The sequence below is a fragment of the Colobus angolensis genome, unplaced genomic scaffold (assembly GCF_000951035.1).
Source record: "Colobus angolensis palliatus isolate OR3802 unplaced genomic scaffold, Cang.pa_1.0 Scaffold399, whole genome shotgun sequence".
Classification (NCBI taxonomy): domain Eukaryota; kingdom Metazoa; phylum Chordata; class Mammalia; order Primates; family Cercopithecidae; genus Colobus; species Colobus angolensis.
In genome coordinates this window covers 1362701-1378326 of record NW_012117365.1, presented here as the reverse complement: position 1 = coordinate 1378326, position 15626 = coordinate 1362701, and the positions used below count along the sequence as shown (strand labels likewise).

The 15626-nt window shown below is 43.6% G+C and overlaps 1 protein-coding gene across 5 annotated transcripts in view; it reads left to right on the top strand.

The window, feature by feature from the left end:
* Positions 1-15626, top strand: part of NFYC (nuclear transcription factor Y, gamma) — an 82140-nt gene that overhangs the window by 60342 nt on the left and 6172 nt on the right. For all 5 annotated transcript variants that reach the window (XM_011955199.1, XM_011955197.1, XM_011955196.1 and 2 more), the window contains 3 exons: positions 3761-3856; positions 8769-8942; positions 13291-13449. In XM_011955199.1, the coding sequence (XP_011810589.1) occupies positions 3761-3856; positions 8769-8942; positions 13291-13449 (429 nt within the window). The remainder of the gene's footprint in view (positions 1-3760; positions 3857-8768; positions 8943-13290; positions 13450-15626) is intronic.

Here is a 15626-nt window from a genome sequence, read left to right as displayed (position 1 = left end):
AGGCAGACATATCTTCTAGCCATGGTGATTGTGTTTCTCCACCAAAAATCTTAGTCAATTCTCTCCTGGTTTTCACAGCTTAGTGACTGAACTCTTTTCCCTTGGTGAGCCCTCACTATAAACAGAGGCTCAAGTGATAAGAGTATTTACCTGTTTCCAGATGTAAACAACTTCTGCTTGGGAGCCTTGAGAGATTCCAGGAAAGGACGGTTCCAGGAAGTATCAGCAGTCTCACTAGCTTCATTAGGCTTTTTGTTCTTTGTCTGCCTTCCTGAGAGTCTTCTTCTTCTTCTTCCTTCTTCCTTGTTCCTTCTTCCTCCTCCTCCTCTTCCTCCTCCTCCTCTTCCTCCTCCTCCTCTTCCTCCTCCTCCTCTCCTCTTCCTCCTCCTCTTCCTCCTCCTCCTCCTCCTCCTCTTCCTCTTCCTCTTCTTACTTCTTCTCCTTCTTCTTCTTTTTTTTTTTAATTTTAATTTTAACCCAGCAAATCCACATACATACTGTATGCAGAGCCCTTGGTCATTGACTCTAGAAACCCTCACCCTATAGCCAAGCCCTGGCTTTTAGAGGAAAGGTTTCCCAGATACAAGAAGAAGGGTGTAACAAGTATAAAACAGTGGCACTATTTTAACCATGAAGCCAAGAAAATAAATTGTTTTCTCTTTTTGCTTCCCTTTACCTACAAAGTAGAAAATACATGTGTTTATTCATTTATTCTAAAAATACTTAACTGAACACCCACAATGTGCCAGGCGCTTTTCTAGGCTCTGGGGATTAACGATACACAAAACAGACAGAAATCCTTATCTATGGGAAGCCTGCATTCTAGTACAGCTTGTCAATGCAGCTTAAAGTTAGGATTTGTGTACGTTACTATATGAAAGTTTTAAAGCAAAAAAAGGAAAAAATACTGAACTCCAATAAATGATATGCATGTTGAAGTCACAGAATTTATGCTGCCTTGAAGTTAGTCTGTAGATCCAGAGAGATCCAGTTAAAGCTCCCTTCAAGAGCAATTCAGATTAGAAAATAAAATAGGTGGCCAGGCACGGTGGCTCGCGCCTATAATCCCAGCACTTTGGGAGGCCGAGACGGGCGGATCACGAGGTCAGGAGATCGAGACCATCCCGGCCAACACAGTGAAACCCTGCCTCTACTAAAAATATAAAAAATTAGACGGGCGTGGTGGCGGGCGCTTGTAGTCCCAGCTACTTGGGAGGCTGAGGCAGGAGAATGACTTGAACCCAGGAGGCGGAGCTTGCAGTGAGCTGAGATCAAGCCACTGCACTCCAGCCTGGGCGACAGAGCGAGATTCTGTCTCAAAATAGGCAAAACACTTGGACAGACTTTCAGAAAAAAAGATAAACAAATGCCCAATAAACCCACGAGAAGGTGTGCAACATCATTAGTCGTCAGGGAAATACAAATTAAAACTGCAGTGAGATACTGGTTTATACCCACTAGAATACCTAAAATAAAAAAGACTGACAATACCACAGTTGGTGGGGAAATGGAGTGTCTGAAACTCATATATTACTGGTCAGAATGTAAAGTGGTACAGTCACTTTGAAAAACTATTTGGCACTTTCTAATAAACATATCCCCCTACTCTGTAACCCAGCCATTTCACTCCTAGGTGTGTACCCAAAAGAACTATAGCCATTCTTATATAAAAATGCTCTTAACAACCTTATTTATACTACCCCAAAACTGGAAACAACTCAAGTGTCCATCAGTATAGGAATATATAAACAAATTCTGAGGTATTAATGAAATGGATTCCTCCTCAGCAATAAAAAGAAACAAACCATTGCTCCATACAACATGGATAAATCTCAAAGATACTATATTAACAAAAGAAACCAGAGGGAAAAAATTACATAGTGCATGATACAATGCATTATTACTACCACCTATGGTGATAGAAATCAGAGTTGTGGATGCCCAGATTTAGGGGAGTGTGGGGAAGGATGTTGACTGGAAAGGGCTAGAAGGAACTTTCTATATTCCTTTTTTATTTTTTGAGACAGGGTCTCACTCTGTGGCCTAGGCTGGAGTGCAGTGGCTCAATCACAGCTCACTGCAGCCTCGACCTCCTGGGCTCACGTGATCCTCCCACCGCACCCTCCCAAGTAGCTGAGACTACAGGTGCGTGCCACCATATCTGGCTTAAAATTTTTGTTGTTGTTGTAGAGATGAGGCCTTACTATGTTGCCCAGAGCTGGTCTTGAAACTGCTGGCTCAAGCGATCCTCCTGCCTCAGGGAATTTAAAAAGCAAAGTAAAAATTTTAGGAAGACCAACTTAAGTACATCTATGTTTCCAAAATACTCTAGAACATTTTGTTATGTGTTGGAGATGTTTATTATTTTTCTTTTTCCCCTTTTATTCCATCGGTAAATGAGCCATTTAGATAGATTGAGTAGGTGACATCAAAAAATGCAACACTATATTGTAGTCATCTTAAATGAGTCCTGGCAGTCTTAAGATGGGCCCTGCTTCAGTTGGAAGGGTTTATCGTCAAGCTGGTGGTTGGCAAGAAGGGTGGACTAGAGTTTTGCATTTCAGAGGCTTAGGGCCATCACAGATACAAGGGAAAGAAAGAAAAAGAAAATTTCCATCCTCTCCTGTTTTGTCTGATGAGTCACCTTTTAAGGTGTGGTATATAGAGTTTGCTAAGGATTTCTGTTAGTATGTTGACACTTTCTCCAGCATTTTATTATGAAAAATTTCAAACATAAGCAAAGTTTACAGTGAGTACTTGTATACTTACAACCTAGATTCTACCATAAACATTTTACTATGCTTATTTTATTCCCATATCTATTTATCCCTCTATCTATCCTTCCAAGTAGTCTAAGTGCATTGTAAAGTTTACTTTGCCCAAATACTTTAACATGCATATCATTCACTAGAGTTCAGTGTTTTTTCTTATTGTTTTTCCTTTTGCTTTAAATCTTTAGTAAAGTACACAAATCTTAACATACATAATATGTTGGGTTTTAGTAAAAATCTTTTAATTTTATTATTCAAAGAAAGGAAGTATCACACTTGGAGAGAAACCCCCATTAGAGCAGGTCTTGGTTTCGGTATCATTAGCCATCTGACTCCTACGTTGTCTGACCTCTCCTGCTGCTGTTCATGGCACAGACTATGAATATCAGAATTCTCACAAGCTATGGTTTTTATTTGGGAATTCAAAACTGCAATGATAAACCCATGGTTTAAGCATTGCAATTTAGAATTCCCAAATAAAAACCACAGCTTATGAGAACTTAGTGTATACAGATCCAGTGACTTGAAAATGTTGCAAAAAGTTATTGAATTAGGATTTTACCTAAGAAATCCAAAGTAGATTATAACTACTTGTGAACCAAAGGGAAAATATGATTTAGGGCCTTAAAAGGATTATAAACCTAACTTTGCTAACCCACAAAATGACCAGAAACCTACTAATTGAGATTACTAAGTTTATACTTTGAAAATCGCGGGGAGAGGATCCAGAAGGAGTAGCAGTGGTTGGAGGCTCAGATATCTCATTTTAGAGTGTGAGTTGCATGTATCTCTTTCTTTTTTGTTGATGATTGTCCACCAGGTCTGATCATTTAAAGTATATGAGTTTGGCTGTGCTTATTTCAGCTGTAGACTTGCCCATGGGTGTTTAGCTTGGCTTAAAACTCATCTTACCTTACTTGGAGGGTATAAAGCCAAGTGAACTAGTTTCTCCCCAGGCTAATTTTTCACACCACTTTTCTTTGTTACAGAGAAATGATATTGCCATGGCAATTACAAAATTTGATCAGTTTGATTTTCTCATCGATATTGTTCCAAGAGATGAACTCAAACCTCCAAAGCGTCAGGTGAGCTGTGAAGGCATTGCAGTTGCTGCTGACTGAAGAGCGCTTTGCATACTGGTGTCAGATACGCTCCTTCTCCTCTCTCAGCACAAGTCATTTGCTATTCCTTTTGCTCCTCATTTCTAGACCAGATTCATTCTGAACATACCCTTCTGTTACTCATTTCTGGATACTTTTAACTCAGTGCCTCTGAAGTGGTATTTCAGTGAAAATGGACAAAATAAAAATGAAAGACTTTAGTTACAAATGGTAAAGTGAAGCTCATTTCAAGGTATCTTAGGAAGTCTTATCAGAGCTCTTCATCTGGGATGGAAGAATATTCCCAGAAAGTTATAGATTTTAGATTTTTAAGAAACAGCTTCTCTGTGTGCACAGTGGTATTTGGAGTGAATGGACTGTGTTTTCTCATCCTCTATATTGTGGTTCTTTATATCTTTATATAGTGCCCTGACTGCGCACTAGAATCACCTGTTGGGGTTTTAAAAATACTAGCACCCAGGCTCTACCCCCCATCAGCTGAATCAGAATCTCATGATGGAGCCCAGGCATCAGTACCTTTTAAAACTCCCCGAATGCTTTTAATGTGCAACCAGATTTGAGAACCACCACTTGAGCCGTTTTCCAAGCAATCACAAGAAAGAATATGAATGTCTCCCTTCCCCTCTCTTCTGCCTGCGCCTCTCCAAAGGTCACACTAGTTGTTTTTTCAGCACCTTGGGTGCCTATAGCTCTTAATTGTGATTGTAATAGACCTCTGTCCTTTAGAGCTCATTGTTTTAAGTGTGCAGATTGCGTGATTCACTAGATGTAGTAGAGACACTTGGGAAATAGTGGCAGAATCTCATAGGAGCAAAGCTGTGCCTTGTGCTGCTTGCTTTGTTATATGAAACTTTATTTTTAATAAATTATTTCATAGTATATTATCCTTAGAAGTAGTCATTCAGTGACAACCATTCTCCCCATCCCAGCCTGTATTAATAGCCAGTCAGAGAAAGTCTAGGAGATGTGGCATCCTAATCAACATTTGTAATTCTGACCCTGCATGAGGGCCTTTGGATTAGCAAGCCCTTTGTCACCTCCTTACTAGAGCAGGGTGTGCCTTACTGCGTCTCCGTTCTTTCTGGGCAGTCTTTGCTACTGTAAACATCCTTGACTGGAAGCTGTAAGGTGTTCAGAGGAGCTTTCAGTCGGATGTTTACAGCGGCAGGCTGCCACGGTCGTCCCCAGCTACGCATCGGCTTTGAAACATTGCAGGTTTGTGCCCACAGGCTCAATTCCTCCTCTTGGGGGTCCTTCCCTCCTCTGTAAGCAGTCCCAACAACAAGAACTCAGGTCATTTCTCTTCCTTCAGAACAGAGAGTATCGTACACTTGCTTTCCTTGTTGAAATTGTTCTCTCCTTTTGTCTATCAGAAGCCCTCTTTAAAACAGGATGGTGAACTCTGTGATGAAATCAGGCCTTGCTCACTCTCATTGTGCTAAGTCCTTGTTTTCTATGGGCTGCCTGCTGAATACACTGGCTGGAGAGAAGGGTCACATCCTGTCAGTTCCTTCAAATTCCTCAGTGCTTCTGGGTCTCTCGGGGTGTCACACGGCTCCTTGTTCCATCTTAGCCAGACTCGAAATGCTATGATCCATCTGTTTTTAAAGTGTGTTTAGCTGAAACAGCTTCTTGTTGCTTGGATTTAGTTCTTTGTAGGTGTTCAAGCCATTGATTGGCATCGTATTCGGGACAGCTGCTGCCTGGCCTTTGAAAGGTTGAGATTGCTGAAAGCTGGCCTGAAATTCTAAGATAGCATTTTTAATCCTCTGTAGACACGAAGTTTTCCCAGGCTCCAAATTGGCTGGCACTTCCTAAAGTCCTTTAAAACGCCTACTCTCCAAAACCCACCCTTTCTGAAGGAGGCAGCAGTTCACTCTTGTTGCTAAAGAGAATGTACTTTTTTCCAGTCAGGGCTGACTGCACAACACTGTAGAGATGACCCTAGGATGTGATGCTGCTCTTCTCTGGCACTGTTCGTCAGTCTCAGCTTCTGAAAAGATTCCAAAAGCAAGCCCTCTAGTTGGGGAGGCCACTGCTAAAGTTGAGCAAGTGCCCCATTCTGGATTGATCCAGTCATTAAACGATTGTTCTACCACTTGGGACAACCTCCCACTGCTGGGATAAGGAACTAGCCAGAAATATTGAATTGTGAGTCCAAGGCCCTGACTTCTCAAAGATGCTTGGGAGTTTCACTTGTTCTTCAGAGAAGCAAGTAAAGATTATTTGAAGGTAGTAGGTAGTTGAGGCCTGACTTCTGCCCCACTAAAGCTATGAGTTGAAAGTTCCTGCCCATTGAAATGTCATTATCTTTTCACCCATTTCTTTAAACCAAGCATAATCATTTCCTTGCTAGCTTGACTTCCACTGGCAGAATGAGTCTTCATAATGCAGAAGAGCCTTAGATATGCCTTCTTCCATTTCATTGATTTGAGAACAGTTGTGCCTTGTCCTAACAACACAAACCTAGGTGCCTCCACTTGATTCTCACAGCGTCCTAGATATTGTCTAGTTCATAAACAGTTTTTAAGAGGATTTAGTAAGCAGCATAGGAGGAGCGCTTTACCTGCTCTCACAGTTTTTGGCAAGAGGTATTTTGGGTTCTGGAAGGGGTTTTTAAAGGGTTTGCTTTTTGTCTGACAAAAACATCATATTCAATACTAGATCAGCTGTAGTCGGGGATAACTGGAGACTAAACAATCACAGGTCAGGGCTAGAAAATGCAGGTGTCTCCCTGCTGCCTAGCTTCCTACACAGATGGTTCTAGGGCTTTCAGTCCTGTATACCCTCTCATTACCCGAGAGCTTTTCCAAGTTAGGTCTGGATTTCAGTGATTTGTATTTTTTGTAAAATAAGAAGGGAGATCTCAGTGGAACACAAGTACCTTGAATCTACTTCAACAGCTTTGCAAAGAGCAGTTGGCCTCTGTTTCTTGGCTGCAAAAGGTATCGGTATTTTAGCCTTGCCACAGCCAAGACCTAGTTTCCAGGCTGACATTTATTTATAATGATGATAAGTTGGGGTTGAAATGGAGTTGACGTTGCCATTTTTAAGTTGTTGTGGAAATGGAGACCTAGATGAAAATAAAAGGGAATCTCCTTTTCCTTCTGCCTCAGCATAGTCATATTGAGGGTTAAATAACTGTTTGTGTCTGAAGCACAGAATATATTAACCTAGAAAGTCAGTTCATATATTAACTTAGAAACCCAGAATATTACAGGTATCTCCCTAAGCTGGATAGATGGCTGTCAAGTAACCGTGTCATGCAGAGACCCATGTTTCTCAGGGGCTAGATACTGGCAGTCCTAGTTTAGTGTCCTGGCCCCCAGTCATCAGGCAAACGATACTCACCTCTGTTCCACAGGGGACACCAGCTGCTTCCCCACACTATAGCCACAGTCCCAGAGGTACCACAAGAGAGTTTAGAGACTACTTTTTTCTATTGGTAACAACTGTTGGGTTTAAGAGAATTTGTCATACCACCAACTTAGATTCAGAGAAGTACTTTCCTGCCTGTGTCTGCCTGTCTAAATAAATCCGTTCATCATTCAGCAAGCACTTATTGAGTGCCTACCTGGGAACGCAGGGGATAGCAGAGAACAAGAGGGAGCTAGGCTTTGCCCTCATGGCGCTTACATTTTAGTAGAACAGACAGTTAATTTGACATGAAAGTGCAAAAGTATATACTATGAGGACAGTACTTTGGAAGCACAGTTCAGGGCACCTAACATAATGTTGGGAATGGGGTCAACACCAGCTTTGTAAATGTTACTTTGGGGAGTTTGAGGCAGTCCACAGGGTTTGTATACTTCTAAGAAGTGTCTTTTCCTCTTTTCTGGAACATGGCAAACTTTGCCCTGAATAAGGACATGAGTAAATTTAGCTAATATTTTTACTCAGCCAGCCCAAGTGGTTCTATGTTTTTATTGTTTTTATTGTCCCAGGCAGGGGCACCATGTGTCACACAGGTCACTCCGGATCAGACGCCGTTCTGTGTCAGTGGTCAGGGGCTGACCAACCCTGGACCCTGTGGGCTATAACCATGCTGTAGTGTGTGTAAACATCCTACACTCTCAGCTGTGAGCTCAAGGTGGCTGGGAGAGGGTTGTTTACTCCTTCTGCCATGGAAAACATCAGCTGAAGAAGGAACAGTCTCCACTCCGCAGATTGGACAGAATGCGACCTCCCTAATCAGCCAAGGCAGTACCCCAGCGGAGAGCTGTCCATCAGGCCCCCTGGGTTGCGCTTCTGTGGCTAAGTACAACCAGAACCAGATGTGACACTGGATAGACATGCCCTTCGTGACCACAGAGCTTTCAACAAGCTGTGAAAAGCTGGGTACTTGCCTACCAGTGCTCTCGATCCTGAAATTTCAGCTCAGGAAAAGCCCTGTTTCCCATTAACCTGCTCTGTCCACCTTGAAGTGGTGGGGATAAAATGAGAAGAGTGCTGCCTGTTTGGGAGATTGGGACCAGGCCTGAGAGGCATGATGTTTGGGTAGCATCTTCCCAACACATGCAATTAGCACTGTTCTCAGATCACAGGCCTTGACAGCATTTACTGACAAGCACTGCTGGTGCGTGGTTTTTAGTTACGGTAATTATTTGCCTGTTTGCAACTTACCATGCAATGGGTGATTATTTCGTACTTCAGAAATTGGCTGTATGTTTTGTGAAGCCTATAGGATCTGTTATTTTTAGTTTGATTTAGCATAACTGGTCTCTTTGAATTCCACTTTCCTTTGGCTTCAAATGTGGAGAGCTCAGCATTCAGCAGGCATCTGCACATAGCCTGTTTGGGGGAAGAGTGGAAATTCACTGTGGTGGCTGCTGAGTCGGTTCTTTTCCTCTTACCTGTCTCTCTTTCCACCCAACAGGAGGAGGTGCGCCAGTCTGTAACTCCTGCCGAGCCAGTCCAGTACTATTTCACGCTGGCTCAGCAGCCCACCGCTGTCCAAGTCCAGGGCCAGCAGCAAGGCCAGCAGACCACCAGCTCCACGACCACCATCCAGCCTGGGCAGATCATCATCGCACAGCCTCAGCAGGGCCAGGTCTGTGAGCTGCTGAGGATGCCCATCCAGCAAGACAGTGCCCCTTAGGTTTTTGGATGGGCAGAGCTTGATGAGGGCAGAGAGGCAGCCGGATCATTAGAGAGCACTGGATTTAAAGTCTGGAAACGGGAACTTTTCCCCAGATTCAGCTACTGGGGTGAGATGTCACCCTAAACTCTCTGGACCCTGTTTTTCTCAAAGGTCAAATGAAGAAAGTGTAGTGGACAGTATGTTCTCCAGGATCCTATTAGCTCAGAAATTTTAGAAGGAAAAAAAAAATGTCTGAAATGCCTTATGAAGAGTAGTGGGATCTCCGTAGAGGTACTAAAGTGAACTCCATGCCTGCTGTCTGTGTGTCTGTGTCAGAAGTGGAATTTGTGCCCTTAAAAGGAGAGATTAGGTATCATTGCCAGTTTGCATACTCCTTCTCTCCGTCATTTCTGTGTCCCATATTTGTGTCAAGTGACCTTCTCTTTTTACGATAGTAATCAGAGGACTCTTTCTCTCCCCAGTAGTATTGTTGAGAGCAGTAGCATTCATGTTTGTTGGGGGTCATGTGAGGCTGCAGAGAACTCTGTACTGTGAGCTCTGAATCCAAATTCTCTGTCAATCATTGTTTATTCATTAAACACTGAGCATCCTCTGAGGGTAAAGTCCTGTGCTATGTATTAGGGATACAAGCATGAATACAACAGTCCTTATTTCCAAGGAATTCACAATTTAGTTGGGGATACAAATACTTAAAGGTTACACCTCCACGTGGGAATGTGTACAGGGTGTTATAGGAACACATCAAAAGAAGTACCTTGGCTCAGTGTAGTGGCTCATGCCTGTAATCCCAGCACTTTGGGAGGCCAAGGTGGGGAACCCAGGAGTTTGGGTTACAGTGAGATAGGATCATGCCACTGCACTTCAGCCTGGGCAGCACAGCAAGACCTCTTTAATTTAAAAGAAAAAAGGCAGGGGCATGTGGTGGCTCATGCGTGTAATTCCAACACTTTGGGTAGCCAAGGCAGGAAGATTGCATGAGCCCATGTGTTCAAGACCAGCCTGGGCAACATGGTGAGACCCTATCTCTACCAAAAAATCAGAACATTAGCCAGCCATGGTGGCATGCACTTGTGTCCCAGCTACTTAAGAGGCTAAGTTGGGAGGATCGCTTGAGCCAAGGAAGTCAAGGCCTCAGTGAACTGTGATTGTGCCATTGTACTCCAGCTGGGGCGACAGAGCAAGATGCTGTCTCAAAAAATATATATATATATACATGAGGATGAGTAGTTAAGAAAGATGTGAAGGAGGTGGTCAGATAATATTCCTGAAGGAAGTAATATAAGTCTTAGGGAACAGTGGAAATTAATCAAAAAAAGCAGGAAAGGGTGGTGTTGCCAGTTGAGGGCACAGCATAGGCAAAGGCTTAGAAGTGAGAAACAGTACAGGGAGCCATGGGAAAGTAGTCAGCGTAGGAGACCATCGAGGCAAGTTCGAAAAGATAGGTAGTGAACACATCCTGGACAGCCTTGTGTGTTCTAATAAGGAGCTGAGTTTGCCTAGAAGAAAAAAAAATGGGGTGAAGGTAGATGGATGGATTGATGTTTTTTTAAAGATAGGTTCTCACTTGGTCACCCCGGCTGGAGTAGCACGATCATAGCTTGCTGCAGGTTCAAACTACTGGGCTCAAGCAATCCTTCTGCCTCAGCCTCCCGAGGAGCTGGGACTCCCAGGCGTGTGCTACCACACCTGGATAATTTTTAATTTTTTTGTGGAGATGGGGTCTCATTAATGTTTCACAGGCTGGTCTCGAACTCCTGGCTTCATGCCATCCTCTCACCTTGGTCTTCCACAGTGGTGGGATGACAGGCATGAGCCACCATGCCCAGTTAGGAGGTAGATTTAAGTAATTATGATTTGTCCAGGTGCGGTGGTTCACACCTATAATCCCATCACTTTGGGAGGCCAAGGTAGGCAGATCACAAGGGCAGGAGTTCGAGACCAGCCTGGCCAATATGGTGCAACCCCATCTCTTCTAAAAATGCAAAAGTTAGCCGGGCATGGTGGTGGGTGCTTGTAGTCCCAGCTACTCGGGAGGCTGAGGCAGGAGAATCTCTTGAACCTGGGAGGTGGAGGTTAGAGTGAGCTGAGATCCGGCCACTGCACTCCAGCCTGGGTGACAGAGCGAGACTCCGTCTCAAAAAATAAAAAGGTAATTATGATTTTAGGATTTATTCCCTGCTCATTTACTTACCCATATTACAAAAATGTATTGAGTGCTTGTTTTATGCCAGATACTGTGCTAGGCAGGAGGGTTCAAAGATAATGGCTGCTCAGTCACTGCCTCAAGGTCTCGATTGTACCATGATGCCTAAGGGACCTTCTTTGGCTAATGCTTGTGCCTCTACAGTGGTGAAAGCTTTACCTGCCAAAGGCTTTATCCCTTTATAGAGTGAACCTTAGAGGGAGTCTGCCAAGGGCAGGCTCTGATTGGCTGATCATCCTAAGAAGCTCATGGCTGTTGTGCCCTGACAGCAGGACACACCATACATGATTTGACAGCTGCCATGCTAACACAAGCCCTCATTTTCCTGAAATGATTTAGAAATACCTTGGAAATCCTCTTGGGAAAATTGATATAGTACAGTGATGAGTTGGCAGCATGCATTTCTTTTTAGTCAGCGAGAATTTCATGTATCCTCTTCTCTGCCAACCCAGACGTGCTCATCTTGGAGCTGATAAGGCTTGTGAGGATGGTGAAGTTGGTTCTTCCCAGCATTTCCTGGCTGTTCTTTCACCATCCTGCTGCTTCAGGGTGGCCTTGTGCTGTGTCACACCTCCCTGGACCCGTTGTGATGGCTATTTCAAGTTGAGTGCAGATATCCTTTGTAGGACAGAATACATATGTATCAAAGCAGAGTTGGAAAGAATGCATATTTTGGTAAAATTAATCCTGTGTTTTCTGTCATAAATTGGAAACTTATTTATGGAAGTTGGGAATAGGCTGAGTTGAAAATTGTGGTACAAGAATGGAAGAGATGTTTTCTGTTAGCCTAGCCCACTGCATGTACTTTTAGAACACTCTGTCGTCTTTCTTTCCTGCCCTCCTCCAGTTTGTAGTAATTTCTTCTTAGTAATCCCTTGAATCTCATCTGTCGTTCCCAGAACACATCCCCTTCCCTTGTAACTTTGGATGCATAGTTGTAATTTTCAGTAATCTATGCAGTCAGAATGAAGAACATCAGAATAGCAACATCAGTTGAAGTTTATGATTCATTGAGACTTCCATAGTCTTCTTATTGAGGTGATTAATTCCGAGTGGGGAAGACAGAGTGACAGAATTCAAGTCAGGGATTGGATATACAGGTGTAGTTTAAAAGGCTCCACCCACACACACCCTCACCGCCGCACCCCCCATCACTACCACCACCAGATGAGCCAGAGAGGCTCACTGCTCTAGGTAATCTGTGAAAGTCACAAATAGTACTAAAGTTTTGAGAGTTGAAAGAATAATCGACCCTTTTGGCGGCTTGTGTCTTTACCATCTCTCAGAAGAGTACATTTCATAGGACTATATTTGTGTGTGAGAGACAGAATCTGCCAAGTCATACACATTGGGCAGAAATTTCTTAAATCCAAGATTGCTATTTTTAGAAAGTTAGAGTTCTTGCTTTCTTAAACTCTATTATTTAGGGGTAGACTTAGTTAAGAGTCTGTGTCTTAACAGTGCCCAGTGAGTTAGCAGTGTTTGCTCTCCTGTGGGAAGCCATACTGTGGTCCAGAGCAGCCATCTGGCCAGTGTGGGCAGGAATTGCTCTGCGGCTTCAATGGGGTGAGAGCCAGTGTGCACGAGGGTCAGCCTCGGAGATGCACCCCTGTGCTTTATTTTTTTCTCAGTGTCTTACATGCCTAAGAAAGAGCACATGACCCCGAACTAAATAAATCCGTACCCTTTCCATTTAATGTTACCCTCCAAATTCATCTGCCCCAGACTTGACTTTGGCTATTTCTGAAGTAAACTGTCATGGTTGCTTTTGATTTTTTTCTGTAGTGTATGTGCCTTATCATCACTAAAGGGGCTATGAAAAGTTGCAGCATTTGGGGCACAGAGGTTTATGTTTGGGACCCATGCAGATATTTGTACTGTGAGCCTTAAAATATTTTTGGCTTTTCTTTCATTTTGGAGAGTAGCTTTAGCAATGCTGTACACCCAGAGGACTCTGTATTACTAGTATTGAGATGAGTTTAGGCATTCATTGAGAGGGTTTGCTCCTGGCGCACTGCTCATTATTAACCTCTTGGTAATCCTGTGGGCTCTAAGGCTGAACTCATGCAGCATTCTCATAACTCTTCCTTTTAGACCACGCCTGTGACAATGCAGGTTGGAGAAGGTCAGCAGGTGCAGATTGTCCAGGCCCAGCCACAGGGTCAAGCCCAGCAGGCCCAGAGTAGCACTGGACAGACCATGCAGGTGATGCAGCAGATCATCACTAACACGGGAGAGATCCAGCAGATCCCGGTGAGTCTTGCCCTGAGGTTTGTCTTTACAGCTTTATAGAAGGAAGTACTTAAAGATATATCTATACCTTGATATATATATATATATCAATCGCACACATGCACAATACTTTTTTTTTTTTTTTTTTTGAGACAGGTCTTGCTCTGTCGCCCAGGCTGAAGTGCAGTGGCCTGATCTCAGCTCACTGCAGCCTCTGCCTCCCAGGTTCAAGCGATTCTCCTGCCTCAGCCTCCTGAGTAGCTGGGATTATAGGTGCGTGCCACCACGCCCGGCTAATTTTTGTATTTTTAGTAGAGACGGGGTTTCACAATGTTGGCCAGGCTGGTCTCTAACTCCTAACCTCAGGTGATCCGCCCGCTTTAGCCTCCCAAAGTGCTGGGATTATAGGCGTGAGCCACCACGCCCAGCCCACAATACTTATTTGTGTGTGTGTGTGTGTGTGTGTGTGTGTGTGTGTTTTGTTTTTAACCTATGTGCCAGTGTTCCTGAACACAACTTGCTTCACTGTGTTTGTTCCCTGCTTTCCTTTAATCTAGGTTCAGTTTCCCCACAGTGGGGCATCTTCTCTCGATTTCCCCTCATTCCACCTACGCAGGGAAATCATTGTAACCACTACCCATGCCAAGGCCCAAAGGCCCTGTGAGGCAGTCCTGTATTTGATCAGCAGAGGATAAGAGGGAGGTGTATAGGGAAGGCCATAAATACACTTGTTGCATATTCATGACTCAGTTCCCAGTGGAGCCTGCAGCAAAGTGTATTTTTGGCTTTCGTATAACTTATCCATTCCTTTACTGTGGACTGCTGCTTCCTGTGTGCCTTGAGGGATTTCAATTCTTAGATTTGTTGGCTTTTTTATTGTACTCCTTCTTTTGTAAAATGTGTCCTTGTCTTAACACTTACAGTCTGTACAGTCTGTACATGGTCGTTTTGACCCCCAAATAGAAGTGAAACAGAGCGGTCCTTCTATTCCCTGCCCTTTGCCATTTTTGTCATAAATGAAACGTAGGCAGGTTTAGAAACTTACATAGACTTGGTTAACCACTTCTTCTGTGAAAATAACTCTGAAAGTATCCTTAGATCAGTTTAGGAATTGTTCTTCATCTGAAGTTAACATAGTAATAGGCCAAGAGAAAGCTTAGGAAAGCGGAGTGTGTATGTCTCTTTCTCCACCTCTCATGTGTGCTCACAATACCCATGGATTGCACGACTGAGCTCTGCTTTGCTTCATTGTTTCAGTCCCCAACCCCAAGATTTCTGTTGAATGGTTCTCGTTTTTGCAAGTGAAGGCACCGCCGCAGGTTCATTTAAGCCAGAGAAGAGAGAGTTCCACCTTGCAGATACTTTAACCCTCTGGGACACAGAGCTTTAGCCTAGCAGATTTGTTGCAGAATTCACTATTTCATCTTCACTGGCTCCAGCACTTTCTGTAGGAGTCTTCATTTCCAGACTCTTTAGGCAGCTCATTGGAGTGTTCCTAATAGTGATGAGCTTCAGGAAGGAAACTATTTCCCTTTCAAAAACCCAGAGGTTATTTTGTCTGTAATTAATGTAAAAAAGCTATGAGGATCCCCAAACCTGTCCTGCTACAGAGAAATGAGGGACAGATCATCACCAAATGTCTTAACCTAAGCCAAAAAGGAAACCTCTTGCTTCTGTTGAAGAGCTGCGTGGAACCATTTGGCTCACAGCTTTTCAGTCACATTTGGGTTTCTGCAAAGAGCTCTTCCCAGCTAGAAAATTTTGCAGCCCTGTAGCTGTCATTGTACCTTCTCCCACTCCTGTGACAAGACTTTAGTCTTCTTGTGATCCCTGGCTGGAGTTCTGGGGACTCCTGGGACTAGCCACCATCAGTCTCTGTAGATGAGGTTTCCCATACCTCCCCACAGCTGCCTTCCTCCCCACAAGCAACTTAACATTGTTGCCAGGAAGCTGCATTATAGGATTTAGGTGGGGAATTCAGGCTTGGCACCACAGCCTCCCAGCAGCTTCTCTTGGCATATTCTTAGGAAAGAAATAACTGCAGGTCATAATACTTTTGCCCTGTCTCCTTTGAACCAGATTTTTAATAGGTTTAGATTGTGTGTCCCTCCATCTTGCCTCAAGTGGGCAATTCTGGAATGGTCTACCATGAACTTGAGAGGTCGTTTTTTCTTGGTAGTTCAAATTCTGTGAGGCTG